Source organism: Chaetodon trifascialis, chromosome 7 (genome assembly GCF_039877785.1).
Source record: "Chaetodon trifascialis isolate fChaTrf1 chromosome 7, fChaTrf1.hap1, whole genome shotgun sequence".
Taxonomy (NCBI): Eukaryota; Metazoa; Chordata; class Actinopteri; order Chaetodontiformes; family Chaetodontidae; genus Chaetodon; species Chaetodon trifascialis.
The window spans coordinates 18,982,149-19,004,662 of NC_092062.1; the positions used below are offsets into that span (position 1 = coordinate 18,982,149).

Genomic DNA, 22,514 nt, shown 5'->3' on the forward strand with positions numbered 1-22,514 from the left:
CACTCATTTGTAAATAAAGCAGGTGATATGGCTGTACCTGATAGTTGTCTGGAGTTCCCTTTCTATCTGTCTCATCTGTAATGCAATGTTGCCTATAGCCTATGGTATATTTGATTACTGTTATTTAGTGCTTCTGTTTATTCTACTTGAATCCAACTTGAAACACACTTAAGGACAAGCTAACTTGAAAAGTTAAGATTCAGATTATCAACTGCTGGAGGATTAATCTTTGCTCATGTGGGAGTGTTGATTTATATCACACTCATAATTAGAGGCTGAATTCCCTGTTGACAACACCGGGTAAGAAGAGCATGCAGTGTTTTTCATAGTGCATGAAATTGTTGTTTTTCGATGCATGTCGTTCCTTCTTTTCCCCGTTTTTTGGGCTGCTCTGTCGTATGACTGGTTGTGCTTGTATGAAAGACCTGGCTCTTGTCCTGGGGTTTGACGTTGCCTCTTCCAGCAATAGTTGGGGGTTACCTCAGTTTTTCTTTTTTGGTGGTTGGCTTTGTTTTTTGCATGCTGGGACCTATCAGTAATTGACAAAGAGGTGATTGTTAGTGACTGGTACAGCCGTTCACTTACTTTGAGCCAGTGTGCTCCAATAATTGTGGTGTGGAAATGTGCTGTACTTGCTCTTACACTTCACAGTTTACCAGAACAAAAATCCCTCATTCATTTGGTGAACAATTTCCTCCAAGTTGATATGTTTTCTTCTTGGTCATGTAGTGTTGATGAACTGTCCACCTTTTTGGGGGGTTTTGGTGTCAACTCATAACGGTGCATATTTGCAGTTCTGCAATACCATAATCAACAGTACCTCCTTATTTTGATGTAGGTTTGGGAGAAAGGAACAGACAGTATTACAGTTCATGCCTTAGGAGTCCTCACAGCTATAATGAGTAACTCACCCTCTGCTAAGGTAAGGCCCTCGGTGATCTTCTGTGGTGAAATCATGAATACTTCATACTTCTTACATGTATTGTAAAGCATATTATACTCTGATGCTGGTCTGAGGAAAGCTGTTTCCTCATTGTATTCCTTTCCAAGTGTGCCAACTAGTTATCCCCTGTGGAGCTGCTTTCTCCAGCCTATTTCTGTCTCCTTTCCCCTCAGGAGGTTTTCAAGGAGAGGATTGGCTACTCCCAGCTATTTGATGTGCTGAAGAGTCAAGGTCAACCCACCAAAAGGCTGCTGCAGGAGTTGATGAACATGGTGAAAGACACATTACCTCATTATCCCCACTGATTGTAGAGATAGTAGAACTCAATTTGCTCTTATGGATGACCTTGTTCCTACTTAAACTGTGTTGCTTGTTAACTTGTGAACATTCCTGTGTCTTGATTCTTTGTATTCATTTATGTCTCCAGGCGGTGGAGGGCGAGCATTCCCACGCCCATCACCTTGGCATTAGTAACGACCAGCCTTTGCTGCTGCTCTTGCAGTGGCTGCCAGACCTGTCGGGTCAGAGGGACCTTCAGCTGCTGGTGGCCCAGTGGCTGGCTGCCGTCTGCGGTGGCTCTTTATCCTGTCGCACTGTGGCTGTGGAGGCAGGCATGGTGGTGGCACTGCTGCAGGTGCTCTTGCAGCCCCAGAGTCTGGACAGGCAGTGTGCAGACGCCCTGCTCAGCCTCCTGCAGGACCTTGGCTCCCTGTGTCTGAGACCAGAGGAGCTGAAGAGCCTGCTCAGACTCCTCCGGGTGGATCAGGACAATGGCACAGTGGTGGGGAAGGTGCACCCTTACTGCACTCGCATCATCCGAGTGCTCTCAGCCATGGCGGCCAGAGAAGGCCAGGACAGTGCCTTGCAGTACTTCGATCTTACGCCCCCCATGGCAGGTATTATGGTACCCACAATCCAACGCTGGCCTGGCAGTGGGTTTGCCTTTCACGCTTGGCTCTGCCTCAACATGGAGTTCTCCAACAATCGGAAACCTTCTACCAACTCTGGCACAGGGGCGCAGCACGACATGGGAAAAGGACCACGCAGGAAACAGCTCTACAGGTAAAGGGACACATTTGTGAGAATTAAGTTGAATTGCAAGCTATTATATATAGATGGCTGTATTTTTTGACAGAATTTGTTGTCTTTTGTAAAGTTTCTTCACAGCAAGTGGAACTGGGCTGGAAGCCTTCTTCACCATGGAGGGTGTGCTGGTCGTGGCTGTTTGCACTAAGAAAGACTACATGGCTGTCGCGCTGCCTGAGCACCCACTAGTTGACTCATGCTGGGTGAGTGTGGACAACTAGGCGTTTGACCAACAGTTGTCCACATTTAGTCTGTCCCAAATAAAAATAGAGTCCACCTCGGAGAAAATCACTCATCATTTTTCTAAGCGATGTTGTCTGGGCCTGTGACCTTGGATGATAATCACTGTAGAAAATTGAAGAGTGCACCTCCTGAAGAGACAAGTGGCTGTAAGAATCAGTGTGGTTGAATTAAAGCTGTGAACTGTGCCTGTGAGACTGTTTTGCTGCATTTTCTTCTAAAAATTTATCTTTGCACTATAAGCAGCAAACTTCAACCACGAAATTTGCATCGTCCAGTGTTGACAGCTTTGTGTTCTCTTTAATGTCCTCATCACAGCATTCAGTGGCTATAGTCCACATCCCAGGCCGTCGTCCATTTGGTCAGAACCTGGTCACCGTCTACATCGATGGTGAGCAGCGTGTAACTGCTCAGCTTCGCTTTCCATCTTTCAGTGAGGTAACTGAAACTGGTATCTAATGTACATATATGGTATTATTTCTAAGTAGTTCCTCTCTATCAATCTAACTTCCTCTGTTTCTCCCACACCTGAACCTGCTCCCTTAGCCTTTTACCTCCTGCTGCATTGGCTCTGCAGGCCACCGGACCACTACCACCACCACCTCCCCCAACCTTCCTATGTCTTCGTACACCAACCCATCATCTCCTGAGTTTGCCTTCCCTGCCCATGCCCCCTCCCTCATGCGTTCCCAGTCTTTCCCAGCCTCCTTTGCAGGAGGTCGCTGGGGCTCTTTGGGTGACTCCCCAGTGCACACAATCCCCGCCGGACTGCAGGACACAGAGTGGGGAACCCCCACGTCTCTGGATGGGCTCCTTGGCACTGCCTTCATCTGCCACGAGGCTCTGCAGCAGACACAGGCGAGAGCTCTGCATGCTGCGGGTAGGTCACGCTCTGCTGCAATGCAAATGTTGCACACGTTATACTCCTTGAACATTTAATTTCTTTTGGCATTCCAGAGTTCACAATGTGCAGGAAACTAATAGTAAAGAAAACAAGTAAAAAAATACTCCTACAAAGTATTTTTTTTAATATGAATCAAGTAATGTTTGCTTATTTTATGCCCTATATTGGTTTCTTATCTCCATCACAGGCCCCAATCACGTGTCCTTATTCAAAGCGGATGGAGAGTTATCTGATCTCAACAGCAGGCTTCTGCTCTACTACACTCCACAGGTGACCCACTGAAACACAGGAAAACGTATTTTACTCCACTGCATTTGTTAAGTAAATCCTTAACAATACCAGCTTCATATTCTTGTTTACGTGTGTGTGTGTGTATGTTTTCTTCAGGCCTTCAAGAGCCAGATATGCCTGGACCTGTCGCCCAATCACCAATATGATGGCAGGCTTACAGGACACAGGGTAGTGAACTGGGACATCAAGGTTAGATATGAGACATGTTTGATTTTCCTCATGAATGTGCCTATGATGTCTCTTACACACCGTCCTCACTTTTTTGGAATTAGGGTTGTAATTCAATTTCTGATCAAAGTAGGACTATAAAACACATTTCTGAGTGTGTTTTTTCCCCCCTGCAGGATGTCTTAAACGTGGTGGGGGGTTTAGGTGTTTTGCTGCCCCTGCTTGAGCAGGTATGTGAGGCCGAGCCCATTTACAACAGTGGTCAGGAGATCTCAGACCTGCTAGGACCGGAGCTCACCTCCTCCAGAGGCCCCGCCGCCATGTTGCTGCCACTGAATAAGTCCTCAGGTTAGGCCATGTTTAGTAGCAATTTTTTTCCTGCACTGTATGTTAAATGCAATGATACTGTGTTCATTAAAGGGTTGGTTCACCTCAATTACAGTGACATTGTTTCTGGAAAGAGATGTTAGAATTTTTTTTAATGTAATTTTTCATGACTGTGAGCATGTATCATGTATCATTCACCTTCATTTTGTTGGAGTGGAGGTGGAAATATTTAGGCACTTTTGCTAAAGTAGCCTATCATGAATACAATTTCAGAGTCAGAAGACATTTTGAATAGCAGTGAGTCTACACATGGTGCATGATGCAAGGACAAACAGGAAGTGCTCAACAGGATAAGAAGCACATACAACTGTATACAACCGACATACACAGCAAAGATTGCGAAATCAGTGCTAATAGGTTGAATGTCAGAATCAGCAGCATGAAGAATTGCAGTTCAGTGGCTCAGTGCACCGTAGCCTGCATAAATTCTACCATGGACAAAATGAGGTAGATGGAACAAAGATCACATTGCAGATGTGAGACAAATACCCTGACAAATGACTAATGACTCATCCTGAGATATTATAATGTCAATAAAGTGCTTTGTAATGTGGAAATGACTGTGGCTAACACAGGAAATCTTAAAAGTTGTTTTGCCCTATTTTTTTTCTCTCAGAGGGCAGACTAGAGAGAAACAGCATTGCTGCCTTCCTGCTGATGGTGAAAAACCTGATTCGTCATCACCCTGTCAATCAGGAGAGCCTGCTGCAATGCCACGGGCCGAGCATCATTGGAGCGATGCTCAGCAAAGTAAGTGCCCTGCACGTCAGATTGCTCAAGCAAGTGGGAACTATTTGCGCGAAGAGCTGATTAGCATCTGAAAGTGAATACTTGACCTTTTTCATTGCATTGCTGCTGTGTAATTGCTGTGTAATGAATGGGTATGGTGTTCCTGAAACAGCAGTGGTTCTTTCAGATTGACAGTATCACATGCTTGTGTGTGGGAATTTATGCAGAGTTTACCAGATTGCGTGGTCTCTGTGACTGAGAACAAAGGATATCAATTATAAAATCTGTTGCATGAAAATGTTGTATTGAAATCTGGGATAATTATATGCAAATTAGATATCATGTAACAGACATGGAAGCTATTGTGAGTAGTGAAGCATGTTTTGCTGATACATTTTCAAACTGCTTAGAGGGGGTCAAGCAAGCATGACTATTAATGTTGTTTGCTTTTTACTGTCGGTATATACTGTGAATACAAATTGGTGATATTGGGAATTAAGACATCAAGACAAACTTCTATTGCTTTGTGACAGACAACACAGTTTTTCTGATTTTTGATCAAGAGCGTTTGTCAAAGGCTTTTGAGGCAATGATCAGTGTTCAGCCCTCTCAAAGCGCAGTATCGCAGTATACAGCATCAGTAGTGCAAACGATTTCTTAAGCTTCGTGATGACGTTTTTGAGTTCAGAAGTTCACATTGTATCACAGTGTTAATAGATGTGAATCTTTGACATTTGAGGCCAATCAGGTGTCACCTTGGTGCAGCAAAGACGTGCTTTCTTCTTTTACAGGATATGTGGCAATATATGACATTAAGGTGGAGCATCCTGTAAGGAAACTGTGTCTTAATAATCACATGGGGTTGCCAAGCTTGGCAGTGGCAAAGACAGAAACAGAAACAGACATACAGTCTGTAGTGAACCCAACCTCTTCATCAGCCCTGAAGTGATAATGAAATTAGACGCCACACACAGATAAATCCAAATGAATGGAAAGATGCTTAAACACAAATGCGTTTAAACACCCTCCTCTGTGCTTCCTCTGCTGCAGGTTCCTGGCAGTATGATGGACATGAACGTTTTATTGGCATGCCAGCTGCTGCTGGAGCAGGTCTTCAACGAGGGAAACATCCCACTTCTACAGCAACTCTACCAGCACCTGCTCTTTGATTTCCGCATCTGGACTAAAAGCCATTTCGCTGTTTGTCTGGGTAAGGCATTAGCAGCCCTGGTGTTGCTGAGCAATGCACCTGTGAACCTTTTCATGTATGCCGAAGCTGTTTGTGTCCCTTTTATGTGTACATGCATGCTAAGAGCACCATAGAGCAGAAATAGAATACATTAATGTTCTGAGTTCAAGCTGTGGCAAGGATTAAAAGTGATTGTGTACCATAAAGCTGCACCTCAGTACCCTATTCTGTATGAATGCAATTCTTTGATACAAGCTTGCATATTGATTTGACATTTCTAAATGTCAAACTGAAGGGAGATGAAAAAAGCACTCTTTTTCTTCCATAGCTCATGTGCAGTACCTGTCGTCTGTGATAAACAAAGGCAAGCAGCGCATAAAGAGGAAGTATGGCGTCCAATATATTCTGGACACTATTCGCACATACTACAGGTGAGTTTGACATCCACAGTTTGGTTTCAAATTAAGACACGACAATATAAAGAGAAATTCAAGCAAAGTGAAACTGCAGCTGAGTGTAAACAAACATCTGTACACTTGTTCTTGTCCTGTTATAAACCGTGATAGTGGATAGTTTTTTTATTGCTTTCTAATATCTTTGGTCACAGTGTGGAGAAAGGCAGCAGCTCTCTGTCCGATGAAAAGCAGACCATTCAAACCTCTCTGTTCGCCTTGCTGAAAGACTTTCTCAAGTCTCCTACGTCAGAGGAGCTTCACAGTGTCCTCGCCTACATTCTGTCTGTAGGAGAGGAGCAGCAGGTATCTTTTATCTGTGTTTCAGTATAGAGTTTAATTTTGGTGTCATTTGACCTTTTCGTATTTCACTTCCAGTTCTCGAATGAACTCCCCCCGATCATCCATGCCTACTTTTTTATTCACGCGTTTTGGCATCTCTGTGCGAGACTTTGTATTTTTCATTTTTATTTCTTTTTTTTTGTTTTAATCCAGCTTAGTTTCAGTTAGTTGGTTTTTATTGTTTAAAAAGTTGTTTTACTATAAGGTGTGATATAGTATTTGTCAGGGGTAAGATTTAAGAAATTCTGAATAGTTATTACAATACAAACCCAACACCTTGTGAAGGTGATTGATTCACAGTTATTTAAGATAAGATAAGATAAGATAAGATAAGATAAGATAAGATAAGATAAGATAAGATAAGATAAGATAAGATAAGATAAGATAAAATTTTTCCCACTTTTTTCCAAATTCACGTGTTACAGCAGCAGAATGAAAAGGAAAGATTTAGGCATCCAGGTCTCAATGGATATATGCACCGAAGCCTCCTCAACCTTTTTGTGTTCACAAATATGACCAAATAGATAAAAACTAAAGACTTTTCCTGTGTGTATACTTCCAAACTCCTCTTGTGACCTCAAACTTTACCCTCTTTTATCCATATTTCCTAGTACTTCCTCCTTCTCCTCTGACCTCTTGATTTTCTCCTCTCTCAAAGGTGGTGAGGGCCTTGGATGTGCTGTATGAACTGTTGAAGAAGACCCCTCCTCGTGAGCATGTGCAGGCTGTGCTGCTGGAGTGGGGCGTGGAGCAGCTGTACTATTTGCTGCTCACTCCAAACTTCGGAGACGAGGCCAGAGAGACGGTCTTCAGGGTGAGAACGACCGACTGGACCTGTTCATGACATATTTCAGCCTATCCCATGACTGATGGTTACTGCAAACACCCATGTGATTAACTCGTCTCTTTAATTTTGCAGGTTTTATACAAACTCCTCAAAAGCGAACGAGTGACTGAGCGCAACAAGCAGCGCATTAAGCTGAAGGATTTTGGATATCTTGGTCTGGTGTGTTTCCTTGAAAACATTCCAGTGACTATGACCACTGTGCGATGTCTGTACGAGCAGGTCCTTGCTACAGGTAATCCCAAAATTTCAAAGCACCCCAAAGTTTGCTTCAAATCTCAAGTTTTTCTCTATGACATTAAATAAGCGAGAAGAGATTAACGTTCAAAAAGGCATCTGCTTTATCAGGACACATCAGGGTCTGATTCTCATTATTACATTTGTTAACAACAACTTAACATTTTTTAAAGGTCTTTCGTGGAAAGAACTGTGTCATTTGGTGTTAATCATGTAATCAATCAAAACAGCACAGAAAGATCACAAATACAGAAACTTCCATGTGAAAATTTGAAATGAATTCAGTTTGTCTGCTGCCCCACAGATGCCAGCCCAAACTTCAGAGACCTCCTGGCTGTGGTCTGCCTGTCTCATCGAGCTGAGCTCACCGTCCGCTTAGACGTCTGCCGCAAGGTCAGTCTGCTCACATCATTGAGACAACCCTGTTTGCACAAAAGCTGGGACGCTGTGTGAAACCTAAAGAAAAACAGAATGCATTCATTTGAACTTGAACTGTGTTCACCAATAACAGTTTCATGAAGCGTTCCTGAGCCCATGTATTAAAATCCTTTATATAATCATGTGTTCACAAAGTGGTGAACTTCTCTCCATCCTTGCTTGCATACCCAATCATGACTTTTTTGAAACATGTTGCTGCATCAAACTAAGAATAAGCATATGAAGCTGATTAGGTAAAACATTAAATATATTGTCTTTGTACTGTTTTCAATTGAGCATATGTCAAAAACAATTAGCAAATGATCACATTCTGTTTTAATTTGTGATTAAGTTTTATACAGCGTCCCAACATGTCTAGCATTGGGCTTGTACTTGGCTAAAAAGAGTCAACTTTTGAGAGTGAAGTTTCATCCAAAGCATATTTATCGTCTCTACTGGAAACAAGCTCATCCTCTGTTCCCTCTGATATTCCTCCAGCTCTTTCATCTGATCTACTCCAATGACGATTATGTGAAGCAGCTCGCTAAGCAGCCCGGCTGGCAGGACGTGCTCACCAAGCTGTATGTGAAAGAGTCCTATGAGTCCCACGCTGCCAGCATTGCAGGCTCCAGCACTAACAGTTCCTTTGAACCAAGCTATCGGCCACCGCTGCAGAGGGATCAGGCTCTGGTCATCGAGGACGCGAACACGGACATCTTCCTGAGCTACCGCACCTCGCAGGACATCGAGGATGAGGAGGAGGATGACGGCGGTCAGCGGGATATCTCTGAGGGATTCTCTGACTTGTCCCAGTCGCCTCCAAGCGGAGGTGGAGGCCCGCTTAAAAACTTCACCAGCTCCCTCCATTTTAAGCCGTTTGATTCAGTAGACCAGGGGAGCCACTCGTCCTCCATCTCCAATGCAGTCGATATCACCTCATCTCGCCCGGACGAGGATGGGAGAGACTACCAGCCCCTCTCCCCCTTTAGTACATCCCCCTTTGATTTGGAGCTAGGAGGCATGGGGGAGAGCGGCACACACACTCCTGCAGGTAGTCTAACAAACACACCATCTCCTTTAGAGCAATGCAAACCCTTTCCACCGCTCAGACCCAGGAAGAGCTCCAGTCTGTCCAACGTGCTGGATGATACCAGCTATGGGACAGATCCTCCTACTGGCGATACGATCTCCAATACGTCCAACCCACAGGTATGGCTGCTTCCTCAGCTCAGATTTGTCTGATACATCAAGCTAAGCTCTGAATTTAGAGTCTATTATATGTCATTTTTATGAGAATAGATGTTTTCTGTAAGGATTTGGGACTGATTGCTGCTGGCTTTACAGCAGACCCCAGAGGAGGAGCTGTGCAACCTGCTAACCAACATCGTCTTCCGTGTGCTGTGGAGCGGCAGCGGCGTCGAGGGGGGAGAGGATGTGGTGTGGAGAGAGAGAGGACAGGTCTTTTCTGTTCTCACCAAACTGGGCTCCTCCTGCCAACTGGTCCGGCCTCCTGATGACATCAAGCGCAGGTGAGTGATGGAGATTTCAAAGAAAACAAATGTATGGAAATGGCAATGGAAAAACAAACTGAACCGCACCTTCAGCTGCGTCACCTTTTGTCTAAATATCTAGAAATGTTTTGTTGTCACACTGGCGTGATGCATTCAAAGTGTGTTTTCCACTGTGTGTGCCAGTCTGTTGGAGATGATGCTGGAGTCCTCTCTGTCGGACCTGAGGGAGGCCCAGGGAATGTTTCTGCCTTTCTGTCCCGGTCTGCTTCGGCTCCTCAGGCTGCTGCAGGACTTCCTGTTCGCTGAGGGTACAGACAACAACACACTGTGGAGTGAAAAGGTATATCACATGTCCCACCTAAGACATAGAAGATAAAGAAGGAACCAGGACCAGGACTTTGGAGGAAATTTGGATACAAAATATATTCATATAGATATTAAAATCAAATATTCAAACATTAGGACATAAACGCATGATGGTGTATGCACTTAAAATAATAGCTGAATATTTTTGGAAATCCGATTTTTCACTTATTTTGCTGAGAGTTAGAGGAGAAGAATGACACCCATCTCCTGTCAGTCTCTTAAATATGAAGCCACAGCCAGCAGCCAGTTAGCTTAGCTTAGCATGAAGATCAGGGGGAGAGACTGGAGCTGCCGGTTGCCAACATCAGTGCCTGCTTCTGGCCAAGAAATTAAAACTAAACCCTAAAAATATAAAAACCCCGTTAAACCACAACTTGTCACTTTTAAACTTCAGTCTTTGTGTGGGCTAAACAAGTTAGATATAACGTGTCGATTAGGAGCTAGTGGACGGATTGTGTTACCTTTGGACAGACTTGGTCAGCTGTCTCCAGTTTTTACGCTAAGCTAAGCTATTTTATATTTACTGCACAGACGTGAGAGTTGTATTGTCTTCTTATCGGACTCTTGGGTCGTGATTCACAAACCCTCATCATGTGGTGTATCTGTGGTAATCTTTAGGCCTTGAGAATAGTTTACATCAGTAAGACAGAGTCGCTATCTGTGCGTTTCTTTCCCTTGCTGTAAATACTCAGTACACAGTGGAGCTTAAATTACTGAATGAATTACAAATGGGCAGTCTTCAGGGCAGCATTCCACCAACACTCTTCAATCAAATCTCTTGTTGCCAGAAAGCAGTGCAGCAGATTTCAGTGACTGAGCTAGTGGCACACACTGTATAAACATTAAACTGTTATGTAATAGTTAAAAGACACTATCATAATTTATGTAGCAGCTATGAGGTAGATGTTTTCAGATACACAGTAAATCTTGTCTTACTGGAGGGTGGAGAGTCATGGTTTGGTGCAGGTAGCGTTTGAATCACCCTTTAAGTGCAGGTTGAGCTGGTTGTCGTACATGCTGCAAGGTGTGGAAACAGGTCGAGCCTTTTTTTGTTGAGCCCTTTGTTGACGCATGTTGCTGTTGTATTGCAGATTTTTGAGGGGGTGGTGAACCTGCTGGACAGGTTACAGGCCTGGCATAGCACCCCTGGCAGCCCCGGGAACACCGAACTGAAGGAAATGGCCCAGATCGGCCTGCGGATCATCACCAGATACATTCAACAGCAGCACTCACCGGTCAGCTACACCCACAACTTGTTCAGTCATGTACACCAATCACACATATTCCTCACTGTACATGTCTTTCACAGCCCAAACACTTAAGTGATAGGACTGTGCAGAAAATAAACTTAAAGGGGTTAACAGTGTTCATTTAACTTGATAAGCGCACTCAGATAGAGCTAGTTTAGAAATACCAGGCCTTCTATGGCCTTCTTTTCAAAGACATTGCAGTCATTCCTCGCAGGGAGTGTTCTGTATGAAAGGGCAGCTCCTCTCAGAGTTATGACTGCTGCTCTCACTGTGGGACTGTGGGATAGAGCGAGTGGTCATAAATGCACTGACCAGAACGTTTTTCATCACACACTGCTGCTGGTTGTGTTCATCTCCAAAGTGGTACAACTCCCCCTTAAGCTATTCGTTTTTCAAAACGTCTGCTTTGAAATGAATTAACTTAATTGCACCCTGACATCACAGCTGTTGGCATCTTGGAAATAAAAGCCTGCTGCTACTTAAGTTGAGTGAATATACAATTTGAAATAAGAGAAACCCTGACATTGCCATATTAATTCCATTTCAGAGGGAAGTATCATACTTTTTTTTTACTCCACTACATACATCTGACAGCTGTTAATGTGTTATCTCACATTTTTTTTCCACACAAAGCATGTGATCAGCTTATAAAATATGAGGCTATGTCATGAATCACCCAACATTTTACAAATAAGCTCTACCTTGACAAAATACATCAGTTAAATCCTGCTCAGCACAATAAGTATTATTGTGAACAAAGTCTGATTTTGACTTGTAAAAGGGGTATTTTTACAATGTAGTCTGGATGCTTTTATGCAGGTAAAGCACTACCACCGATAAAGTAAAAAAAAAGTGGGAAACTCAGTAAAACACGTTACATGTATGTGTTTGTAGAAACTATAAACTGTATGTATTATCGCTCAGTCAGAAGCATAGCAAGTGATTCGCCTCTTGCCCCTACTCAGGTGTGTGAGATGGCATATTTGAAGCTCTTCAGCCTCCTCCAGACGGTGCTGTGTCTCAGCTGGGAGGAGGTGTGTTTCTTGCTGGGGCAGCTGGGCGCCCCCCTGTGGCCGGGAGGTGTAATGGACAGCACCAACTGTGGCCATGTAGAGGCTTTCCCCCATCTGGTGCCCATTGTGCGGACGCTGCTCGACCAGCATGCCAACCCAGTCACCATCCAAAACCTGCTACCCAACCTGCCCATCACCAACGGCAGCACCACCTTCGCCCAGGACCTGAAGGCTTATTGTCACACGGTGGAGTGGCAGGGGTTTTACCAGCAGCAGGTCAGTGTTTTGGCTGACATTTTCATTTAAAAATAGGTGTCATTCAGCTTTTGTTTAAGGAGTCTAGAGAGCCTCCTTTCCAGCCTTCAGTATAACAACGCAGATGTAATCAAGCATCCACTCTCAGATACTGCTGGCTCTGTTCTTTGTCACATACACTCAGGAGTTTCCCAATCTTGCCTCCTGCTGCGACCAGTTACCTCCTGGTGGGTGGCTGGGAAATCTAATCCACATTTTAAAGAAATGCTATCACAAGTTTAGAAGGTAGAAGAAAAACAGCCAGAAACTCCCAAGTGTTTTCAAGCTGACCCTGAATACATTTTAAGCAGCGATCGGTTTATGCTCCAACTTGAAGCTGAGATATTTTATGAACGGATGCCAGAAGCACTAACCACGAGCTGAGACGCGAATTTATCATCGGTGTGTGTGACAGTTCATGTTCATAAATCTGTTTTGTTTAGATTGCTTCTGTATACAGATCCTGCAATACATTAGCCAGTATGGCATAGCTTTGGCTGCCGTGACAGATTTGAAACATAACCCAGGCTGATTTCTCAGGCGTGTGTGTGTTTGCAGTTGAGCCTACTTGTTTTAAATTAATGTATATGGTCATTCTATAGGTATGTATTTTTATACAGCTTCAAATTCCTTGCATGAAATATCTCCTAATACAATAAATTTAAAAAAAGGCAAGTTTGTGAGCACTTATTCCTAGTCTGCGTCGTAGCACCAGTTGTTGAGGTGTCCTTGACGTTTTTGTACCTGTGTGTGCGTGTGTGTTAATGTCCTCCCTCTGAAAATCTACTCCCAGGTTCAGCCCACCATGGAGCAGTATGAGCTGGACACATTTGGGAGGAGCCATGACATCATGTCCAATTTCTGGAATTCCTGCTTCGATGACCTGATGAGCACAGCCTTCAAACGGGACAAAGACCGATCAGACAGCAAGTCTAAGTTTCAGGTTACAAAACTTTCAGGTGTCATGCAACAAACACCGTCATGAAAGAATCTTGCTCAAAATGCGGCTTTAACCTTTCGAATCACTGACCGTACATTTGTGTCCTTTGTGTGAGAGCAGGAAGTGATCGTGGACCCGTACCTGAAGCGAGTCAGGAGTGAGAACAACAGGTACTACAGTGGGCAGAAGCAGAGCTCCAGCCAGCAGGGGGTGGTGTGGCAGCACTGGAGAGCTCTGCGCAGGCTTTTGACCAGTGAGAGAGGAGCATGGGCCCTTCGGTAAGACAACCTCTGACTTTTAATCAGGAATCTTTCTTAAAATCTCCCCGGCCAAGAATTACATCTGAGGGGATAAGGTGGTCTCTGAGATCTATTTGGTTTTAATTTTGTTTAATATTTATGTGAAACTTTCCTGTTCTTTGCTGACTTTTCATTTTTCCTTTGCCTTGTTTTTGCCAGAGTTCAACCAGAGGTGAAACTCAAATTGTCCAATGCAGAGACCTATTCAAAGATGCGTCTCAAACTTGTGCCCAACTACAACTACGATCCCCACAGTGAGGCCAGCGCCCAGAGGGACAACATGGGTATGTCACTAGTATAAAGACATCTCCTTTGCTGTTTTGTCATATGAGCATTATACAGTGATGGTTGATGCTTTTGTTTCTGTCATCATCAGGAGCTGACAGCCCTCGTAGCTCTGAACCCCTCCCATTGGCTGTTGCAAAGCAGGCAAAAGTAAGTGACATGGAGGATGACCAGTTAGGAGAAGAGGACGTCGTCTTTTTGGATGACAAGTGAGTCTCTGGTTTGCATAACTTTTGTGCCAGCGTAAGTTCTCCAGGGGTCATAAACACACAGAAAAAAGGCACTTCACATGGACTCGGACACCAGTTACTAAATTTCACAACAGGCCTTGAAAATATTTGAAAAGTCCTTGAATATAATGTCCATATATATGTGTGTGTGTTAACATGCAGTGCAGAAAATGTAAACCATTTTCCTGTGTTGTCAGGGTGGAGGGAGAAGACGAGAGCCAGAAAGAAAAACTGGTTCTGTCTGAAGACTGTGAGCTCATCACCATCGTGGCGGTTGTTCCAGGTCGTCTGGAGGTGACTACACATCATCTTTACTTCTACGATGGCAGCAGTGAGAAAGAAGAGACAGAGGAAGGTAAGAAAATACGTGATCAGAAGCATCACACCTAACTTTCTTTTTTTTTTTTCACTGTTGTTCAAACGGTGCTCGCAGAGGTGAATAATACCCGTGTCTTTAGGAATCGGGTTCGATTTCAAGAGACCTCTGTCTCAGCTCAGAGAAGTCCATCTGAGACGCTACAACCTGCGACGCTCTGCGCTGGAGCTGTTCTTCATAGACCAGGCTCATTACTTCATCAACTTCAGGAAGAAGGTGATGCATAGTTCAAATTTATCTCCTTCTTCTCTATAATTAAAGCAAAATAGATGTTTTTGAAATATTGCAATTGTGACACAAAGGCTCTTAAATTCTTCCATCTCAGGTTCGAAACAAAGTGTACTCTAGGATCCTGGGCCTGCGGCCTCCCAACCTGTTTTACTTCGGCTCTCGCTCCCCCCAAGAGCTACTGAAGGCATCTGGGCTTACACAGGTGTTTATTTATTCACTCCTCTTCTTCTTCATGAACCTCGGTTATTGTGATCTGCGCTTATTGTGTTGGACCGATCTGATTTTGATGTGTTGAACAGAAATGGGTGTGCAGAGAGATCTCCAATTTTGAGTATTTGATGCAACTGAACACCATCGCTGGACGCACCTACAACGACCTGTCGCAGTATCCTGTGGTACGTACACACCATCTCCCCTGACGGCGGGTACGACTTCTATTTATGATCCTGTCACTGATGTGCTTACAGGGATCATGTTGTTGTTGTGTTTGTTATTTCTCTTCAGTTCCCCTGGGTCTTGTGTGACTATACCTCTCCCATTCTGGATCTGGAGAACCCATCAGTTTTCAGAGACTTGTCCAAGCCCATAGGTGTGGTCAACCCTCGGCACGCACAGAATGTCAGAGAAAAGTAAGTGGTTATAAAACAGTGTTGTTTCTCGTATTAAAAGGGTTGCGGAGCAGGAGCCGACTATCACTTCTCAGGTGTCTTCCCCAAGCATTTGAATGAAGCAAGAAGGATTAGGTTTCAAAGCAGTCTGAATTATCAGAAATGTGTTAGATTACCTATCACAAGCAGACTTTTTGTTGATAATCATAGCATACTGAAATGGCAGCGTGGAAGCTAAGAGAGATTGAAGGATGCCTAATTTTTCAATAATGGGCTAAAACATGAAAATCCCTCCCTCTGATGCTTTAATCAATGAGCTATTTTCTGTTTGTCACTAGGTATGAGAGCTTTGAAGACCCAACAGGCACCATCGACAAATTCCACTATGGCACACACTACTCTAATGCAGCAGGAGTCATGCACTACATGATCCGCATGGAGCCATTCACAACTCTGCATATCCAGCTGCAGAGTGGCAGGTGGGAACTCTGACGAGTGCGTGATATTACATTGAGTTTCCTGCTATTCTGTGGGCTCATGTTGGTGCATGCTGCCGTTGTTTAGGTTTGACTGCGCTGACAGACAGTTCCACTCAGTGGCAGCGGCCTGGCAGGCTCGCATGGAGAGTCCAGCTGACGTCAAAGAGCTCATCCCGGAGTTCTTCTACTTCCCAGAATTCCTGGAAAACATGAACGGTGAGGAAGACTGTAACTTTGGGCAAATGCGACTGTTAGAAAGTGAATGAATCTGCATTGTTTTGTCATGGCATGTAAAGATATGTACAAATATTTGTTTAATGAAAGAACCTAATGCATCGCTGCTGCATGACTGTTGTAGGCTTCGACCTGGGACACTTGCAGATATCTCAGGACCCGGTGACAGATGTTCTGCTGCCACGCTGGGCCACATCAAGAGAGGACTTCATCAGGAAGCACAGGAAAGCCCTGGTGAGTCTACACAAACAGCCAGAGTCATGAAACTTAACATAATGTATTAAGACAACTAGTAACTATTATCTTAAACTCAAGGAATGTGAGCATGTGTCCAGTCACCTCCATGAGTGGATTGACCTGATCTTTGGCTGCAAGCAGAGAGGTGAAGAGGCAGTGAATGCCCTCAATGTCTTCTACTACTGCACTTATGAGGGTAAGCCTTCAGCCTTTATGCATCAACAGTGTTTTCCTGTGTTCTTTTGTACGAGACTCACTCTTGTTTCCTGTTTGGCGCCCCTGCAGGTGCAGTAGATCTGGATGCAATTGCCAATGAGACAGAGCGTAAGGCCCTGGAAGGCATCATCAGCAACTTTGGACAGACTCCCTGTCAGCTCCTTAAGGTACAACTCCCAAATTCACAGCTGCTTTTAAAGCTGTGCTTATCAATAAAATGCTGTTAAATTCTATTCATCATCTCCCTGTCTCCAACCAGGAACCTCATCCTCCTCGCATGTCAGCTGAGAACGCGGTGAGGCGGCAGGCCCGCCTGGACACTATGCCCCTGAGCATCTTTGAGCAGCTCAATAAGCTCCGACCATTTGTGGAGGTGGGCTCTAAAATGCTTTAAATTCCTGTCATGATGTCATTATTCTGCTAAATGAATAACTCATCATGTGTTGGTGTGTATGTGTGTGTGTGCCTCAGGTGGTAAGTGATGGCCTCCCTCTGGTCCAGGCAGTGGTACCAAAGAGCCAGAATCGTTCCTTCATCATCCAGGGCTCAGATATACTGGTAAGGTTCAGTCATGACAGCAATAAGACATTCATTTTAAACAGCTGCAGTTTAGCATTTTTGTATTGTGGCACTTTTTCTCTGCAGGTGACTGTGAGTTCAAATGGGTTGATAGGGACACACAGCTGGCTGCCATATGACAAAAACATTGCCAACTACTTCACTTTCACTAAGGACCCCACCATGACTAACCCCAAGTGAGTGCCTACGAAAACATACCCCCACCCACATTTAAGTTTCATCACCCGCCATCCAAAATTACTCTCTGTGAAATATCAGTTTACCAAAATGTCCCAACCACAAGGGTCCCATCTTTAAGGTTATCACTATGATGTGTGTCTAGTTGTTGGTGCAGCTGAATATTGCACTAAGCTTTTCTCTTTTCTGAGAACCAGTGATGAAATACGCCATCATTAGCAGACTCAAAGGACGCATAAAACTTCCCTGACAGTTGGATAACATCTGCCTGGCTGTGCTTCTTTGTCTGTGAAGCTTCAAAGCCTGTTTAATTAATTGAAATGTGCTTTAATGGATCTTATTTCAAACTGACCTTGAACACAGATCACATAAACGCAGGCTGAATGAGGATTAAGAACCTTTGGGACACTGGGTTTCATGCAGGTTGTAATTTGCAGATGTCATGACAGTTTAATGTGCCGATTATAAATCTCCTTCACATTTCGACCACGGCTCACTCTCACTTCTCATTTTGAACTTGCTTTGATCTCTCAAACCCTGCGTTGTGGTGCAGGACGCAGCGTTTCTTGAGCGGACCTTTCTCTCCCGGGGTGGAGATCAGCGCTCAGGTGCTGGTGGTGTCCAACGACGGCCGCCTGCTGTTCAGTGGGGGACACTGGGACTGCAGTCTCCGTGTCACACAGCTGGGGAAGGGCAAGCTGGTGGGCAGGATCTGCCGGCACATAGGTGAGCTCTTTTTGTCTTATGTCTAACTTACTGTATACACATGCTTCCTTTTGGTGTTACACATTTATTTGTGTTTTTGTGTGTTTCACAAAGACGTTGTTACCTGCATGGCTCTGGATCTCTGTGGCATCTACCTCATCTCTGGCTCAAGGGATACATCCTGCATAGTGTGGCAGGTTCTACAGCAGGTAGACATCTTCAGATCTGTCACATGCTTGTGCACATGCATAATTATGAACTGCTGTCAAAAGGATGGCTTTTTGTCCATCAGGGTGGTTTCTCCAGTGGCCTGTCTCCTCGGCCGGTGCAGGTTCTCTGTGGACATGACCAGGAGGTCACCTGTGTGGCCATCAGCACTGAACTGGACATGGCTGTCTCAGGGTCAAAGGTCAGAGACCCCTCTCTCTCTTTGAATTGTTAGAGGCTTGATAAAAAACACACAGTATACACAAGAAGTAGCAAGGAAATAATTTAGGGCTGCAACTGGTGATTATTTTCATTGATCTGACATTCATTGTCTTCATTAATTAACTGTTCGGTCTGTGAGAGGTCAGAAAATAGTGAAAAATGTAGTCACAATTTCCCAGAGCCCATTGTGAGATCATCAAACAGCTTTTTTTTAATCTTACCAAAAAAAACCAAAGCCCAAACATTTTTTTCGATAATGTAAAGCAAGGAAAAAACTGTAATTCTCAGTTGATCAACTAATTGATTCATCGACTGATTGTGTCTGCTCTATAGTAATGATAGAAATCTATCATGTTAGACTTTTTTTTTATTTTCTCTCTCATACTGCTTGAGCTCTGTCTGTCTCTGCAGGTGTGAAAAATGCTGTTCAACCTAAGTAACCGCAATTATGCTTGAAAAACTTGGATGTTCTCCAAGCAAACTGTGATGTGGTTCATTAGAAGTGAGAATGTAATCTGTACCAGCCACAGGAAACAACCCCAAAGCACACACTCTTTATAGAGATGAAGAGACAGATGTAATCATCTTATAGCCAGCAGTTTATCATTCCTGGAAAGTGTAATGCAAGAAAATGAACCATGGGAAAATCACAGTTTTGTGTGACACCTAACTGGTTTTAAAGCTAGAGAAGACGTATAAATCATAAAAATTCATTATGCCTAACTGTTTGGAGCGCTTTGCATTGATCTGTTTGGACTCTGTCTGTTGCCAAAAGTTGCAGTATGACAGGTTGCCAAAAAAACTCCAATAAACTAGCTATTTGTGAGTCCATGTGTCTTTGGTTTAAAGTCCCTGATTTGTATTGTGAAACTAAAAAACATTACAAAAATACACAAGACAGATAAGGGCCATACAGACAAAACGGTGTAGAGAGATCATCTTCATTGACGCTTACTTGCTGCTCACTGTGTGTCAGGATGGGACTGTGATTGTGCACACTGTCCGACGAGGCCAGTTCCTGCGAACCCTGCGGCCTCCTGGTGAGAGCTGTGTACCTGCCGAAATCTCTCAGCTCCAGGTGGGCATGGAGGGACACATTGTGGTACAGACCTCGCTGGAGGAACGCTCTCATAGAAAGGTACATTAATACATACATACAGTGCAAATGGAAAAACACACTCCGGCAAGCTTCTCAACCTCTTTATGCCACGTCTGTTTATTCCTACAGGGCAAGTACTCCATTCATGTTTACTCAGTAAATGGCTGTCTGCTGTCCTCCTTCACCATGGAGGAGCAGGTGACTGCTCTCCACCTGGTGTCTGAATACATCATCCTGGGGACCATGCAAGGCAGCCTCCACATACGGGATTTATGCAGGTAAAGACATTGAGAGCATCATTTGCATTGTGTATACAAAACTTTATGGTTTCCTCCATTCGAGCTCTTCTCTGTTTGACAGTCTGGATGCTTCGGTCACGCCCCTGGCCTTGAAGGTCCCTGTGAGGAGTGTGTCTGTCACAAAGGAGTGCAGCCATATCCTAGTGGGACTAGAGGATGGGAAGTTAATTGTGGTGGGGGCAGGGAAGCCAGAGGAGGTGAGAAGCAGGACATCAAGTGTTGTGGCATGCGGGAGTGGGTGGTGATGCATGTTTGTACGTGTGAGAGTGTGTGTGTGTGTGTGTCGGGGGGTGTTTATATGTTAAGTACTTGTTGAAAGCCTGTTTTTTCAGATGATAATTGAGCGTCTTTAGTCTAACATCTCCATTTTAGCCCTCAAGTGAAGATTAACGTTTCCCCTCCTGCTCTCAGGTTCGCTCAGGACAATTCTCCCGTCGTCTGTGGGGCTCCACGCGCCGCATCTCTCAGGTGTCGGCAGGTGAAACTGAATATAATCCCACTGAGAATGCTGGCAAATGAGATGAGCAATGGCGGAGAAATCTGCACCGGCAAGATGCTCCGCAGACTCAACAAGGCCTTCTTTCCTTTACTGTACATGCTGGGAAACTTTCCTCCTCAGCCACTGATCTCTCTGAGAGAGCAACTATACACTGAGCACTTTTTTAAAAAAATTCTTAAATGGTTTGATATTTTATTGCGTATTTCATAGACGGTTGTGTGTATTGTTTTTAATCGGCATCATTCCAAAGAGTGGCCTCGTTCATGTGGATGGAGAAGAGCTCAGTGTTTGACGTGAACTGCTGTTGAACTGTATATTCACTGAGTCATGTTTCAGGGATGTACTCACGCTGATGCACATACAGCCTCAGACACAGAGAGAAGTAATGCTGTGAACTCCCCAGACTCCATGATCCTGGCTTCTTTCTTGTCGGAGGAACAGCTGTGATCCCTGGGCTGTTTAATGTCCCAAAGCCATTGTTTGGCAATGGCCCCTTCTTAAAGCTCCTTGAAACTTGAAAACTACTGTAGATGTTGTTTGAGATTTCCACTTTGCAATACTGATGTATACCACAAGAGGGTTGACTTTGTAAAGAAAGCGATTGATCACTAGCAAACCAATGTCGTGCTGTGATCTGCAGCGGTCGACATCAGGATGATCCTTGCACCACAATACCACAGTGTATAATTCTGCATTCCTTCAGGCTCTAAGCAATGTAAAACTGTTACAATTAAAGCAATAACTGCTTTAATGGTCAAGTATGTGAAATACATTCACTTTTTTTATCATGGTCATGGAGCTTGGATGCAATGATACTCGAGAGGAGAGCCTCCTGATGCCTTCCACACAAGGGAGTAAAGGCCTTTACAAATGTGTCCATACTAGTTTTGTCATTACTCTGTGCATCACATGACTATATCCCTGTTTTGTTTGATCTGAAAAAAGTGCCTTTTTTAGCTTGTGTCTTGAGCCTTGTGTAAACACTGAATTACAATCATCTGTTTTCTGGAAGATCACTGTAAGTCAGATCTTAACCCTGCTGATCAGATATAAACACACCTTTCTACTCCTACTCAGACCTGCTTTGTGACCTGATGAACTCAGTAAACTGATGGCTGGATGCACATGCTTGCCTGTACTGGTATTGTACTGAAGTGCTGAAAACATCTGATGACTCTGAAACATGTGAGCAGGCAGTCTGTGAGTGAGCTTCAGAGGAATTCACTTCCTGCTAGTTTCCTTTACTGTGGTCGGAACAAAGTAGTTGTTATATGCAGCGTCATGACAGGAGAGAGACAAAGGGAACTATATGGATGAGTACTGCACCAGTGACATGGTGGACACATGCAAATTACCTAGTCTGTAAGTGATGCTCAGAATATTCTTAGGTGTAAAGCAAGTATAAAAGAAATTATATTTAAGATGTTGTTTACTTACCAATTCTTCTTCTTTCCTGGAAATACATGAAATCAGTACATTCGGGCTATCTGAAATTTTATTCAAAATATGCAGCATGCTGTCTGTGCATCTGAGACAGTACGTGAATATAAAGGATTGTTTGCATAAGCAGCTCTTCGAGCACACATTTGCTTATCTAGTTTGCTATTTTGCATACTGATTAATTCATGTAACGCTGCTCTGTTTTGTGTTATGGATGTAATATTTCACCCAATTAATTATGCCACAACACTCAGAGCCTTTATTTTAATCAGTGGAGCTCAAGATGGAGGCTTCCTTTCAGAATTGGTCATTAGGAAGCAGATTTAAGTCACGCTTTATATGTCTTTTATATTATTTCTTGTTCAAATGTTCTGATTTCAGTTCAAAGTGACACAAAAAGCCTTAAGTGAGGGCCAGCACTGCCTTGGATTTGGACTTGATCCATTTTTCTTGAACTACTTTTATTAAGCCTTTGTATTTTTCTTGGAA

The 22,514-nt window shown here is 43.9% G+C and overlaps 1 protein-coding gene across 5 annotated transcripts in view; it reads left to right on the forward strand.

Moving 5' to 3' along the window:
* The window catches only part of nbeal2 (neurobeachin-like 2), a 33,527-nt gene extending 11,454 nt beyond the window's left edge, over nucleotides 1-22,073 (forward strand). For 3 of the 5 annotated variants that reach the window (XM_070966279.1, XM_070966283.1, XM_070966282.1), the window contains 45 exons: nucleotides 839-922; nucleotides 1,117-1,215; nucleotides 1,371-2,005; nucleotides 2,100-2,232; nucleotides 2,588-2,707; nucleotides 2,816-3,149; nucleotides 3,361-3,443; nucleotides 3,561-3,653; nucleotides 3,809-3,980; nucleotides 4,636-4,769; nucleotides 5,799-5,958; nucleotides 6,266-6,368; nucleotides 6,545-6,695; nucleotides 7,390-7,545; nucleotides 7,651-7,810; nucleotides 8,117-8,205; nucleotides 8,728-9,438; nucleotides 9,574-9,758; nucleotides 9,924-10,080; nucleotides 11,198-11,341; nucleotides 12,322-12,645; nucleotides 13,457-13,606; nucleotides 13,724-13,881; nucleotides 14,062-14,186; nucleotides 14,279-14,396; nucleotides 14,615-14,772; nucleotides 14,876-15,009; nucleotides 15,119-15,226; nucleotides 15,324-15,419; nucleotides 15,529-15,653; nucleotides 15,971-16,111; nucleotides 16,197-16,327; nucleotides 16,470-16,579; nucleotides 16,661-16,778; nucleotides 16,868-16,965; nucleotides 17,058-17,171; nucleotides 17,270-17,356; nucleotides 17,444-17,553; nucleotides 18,108-18,280; nucleotides 18,374-18,468; nucleotides 18,552-18,668; nucleotides 19,665-19,826; nucleotides 19,917-20,065; nucleotides 20,148-20,283; nucleotides 20,498-22,073. In XM_070966279.1, the coding sequence (XP_070822380.1) occupies nucleotides 839-922; nucleotides 1,117-1,215; nucleotides 1,371-2,005; nucleotides 2,100-2,232; nucleotides 2,588-2,707; nucleotides 2,816-3,149; nucleotides 3,361-3,443; nucleotides 3,561-3,653; nucleotides 3,809-3,980; nucleotides 4,636-4,769; nucleotides 5,799-5,958; nucleotides 6,266-6,368; nucleotides 6,545-6,695; nucleotides 7,390-7,545; nucleotides 7,651-7,810; nucleotides 8,117-8,205; nucleotides 8,728-9,438; nucleotides 9,574-9,758; nucleotides 9,924-10,080; nucleotides 11,198-11,341; nucleotides 12,322-12,645; nucleotides 13,457-13,606; nucleotides 13,724-13,881; nucleotides 14,062-14,186; nucleotides 14,279-14,396; nucleotides 14,615-14,772; nucleotides 14,876-15,009; nucleotides 15,119-15,226; nucleotides 15,324-15,419; nucleotides 15,529-15,653; nucleotides 15,971-16,111; nucleotides 16,197-16,327; nucleotides 16,470-16,579; nucleotides 16,661-16,778; nucleotides 16,868-16,965; nucleotides 17,058-17,171; nucleotides 17,270-17,356; nucleotides 17,444-17,553; nucleotides 18,108-18,280; nucleotides 18,374-18,468; nucleotides 18,552-18,668; nucleotides 19,665-19,826; nucleotides 19,917-20,065; nucleotides 20,148-20,283; nucleotides 20,498-20,605 (7,248 nt within the window). In that variant the 3' untranslated portion in view covers nucleotides 20,606-22,073. The remainder of the gene's footprint in view (nucleotides 1-838; nucleotides 923-1,116; nucleotides 1,216-1,370; nucleotides 2,006-2,099; nucleotides 2,233-2,587; nucleotides 2,708-2,815; nucleotides 3,150-3,360; nucleotides 3,444-3,560; nucleotides 3,654-3,808; nucleotides 3,981-4,635; nucleotides 4,770-5,798; nucleotides 5,959-6,265; nucleotides 6,369-6,544; nucleotides 6,696-7,389; nucleotides 7,546-7,650; nucleotides 7,811-8,116; nucleotides 8,206-8,727; nucleotides 9,439-9,573; nucleotides 9,759-9,923; nucleotides 10,081-11,197; nucleotides 11,342-12,321; nucleotides 12,646-13,456; nucleotides 13,607-13,723; nucleotides 13,882-14,061; nucleotides 14,187-14,278; nucleotides 14,397-14,614; nucleotides 14,773-14,875; nucleotides 15,010-15,118; nucleotides 15,227-15,323; nucleotides 15,420-15,528; nucleotides 15,654-15,970; nucleotides 16,112-16,196; nucleotides 16,328-16,469; nucleotides 16,580-16,660; nucleotides 16,779-16,867; nucleotides 16,966-17,057; nucleotides 17,172-17,269; nucleotides 17,357-17,443; nucleotides 17,554-18,107; nucleotides 18,281-18,373; nucleotides 18,469-18,551; nucleotides 18,669-19,664; nucleotides 19,827-19,916; nucleotides 20,066-20,147; nucleotides 20,284-20,497) is intronic. The other 2 variants (XM_070966280.1, XM_070966284.1) reach the window with 2 other exon arrangements.
* Nucleotides 22,074-22,514: the final 441 nt, after the last annotated feature.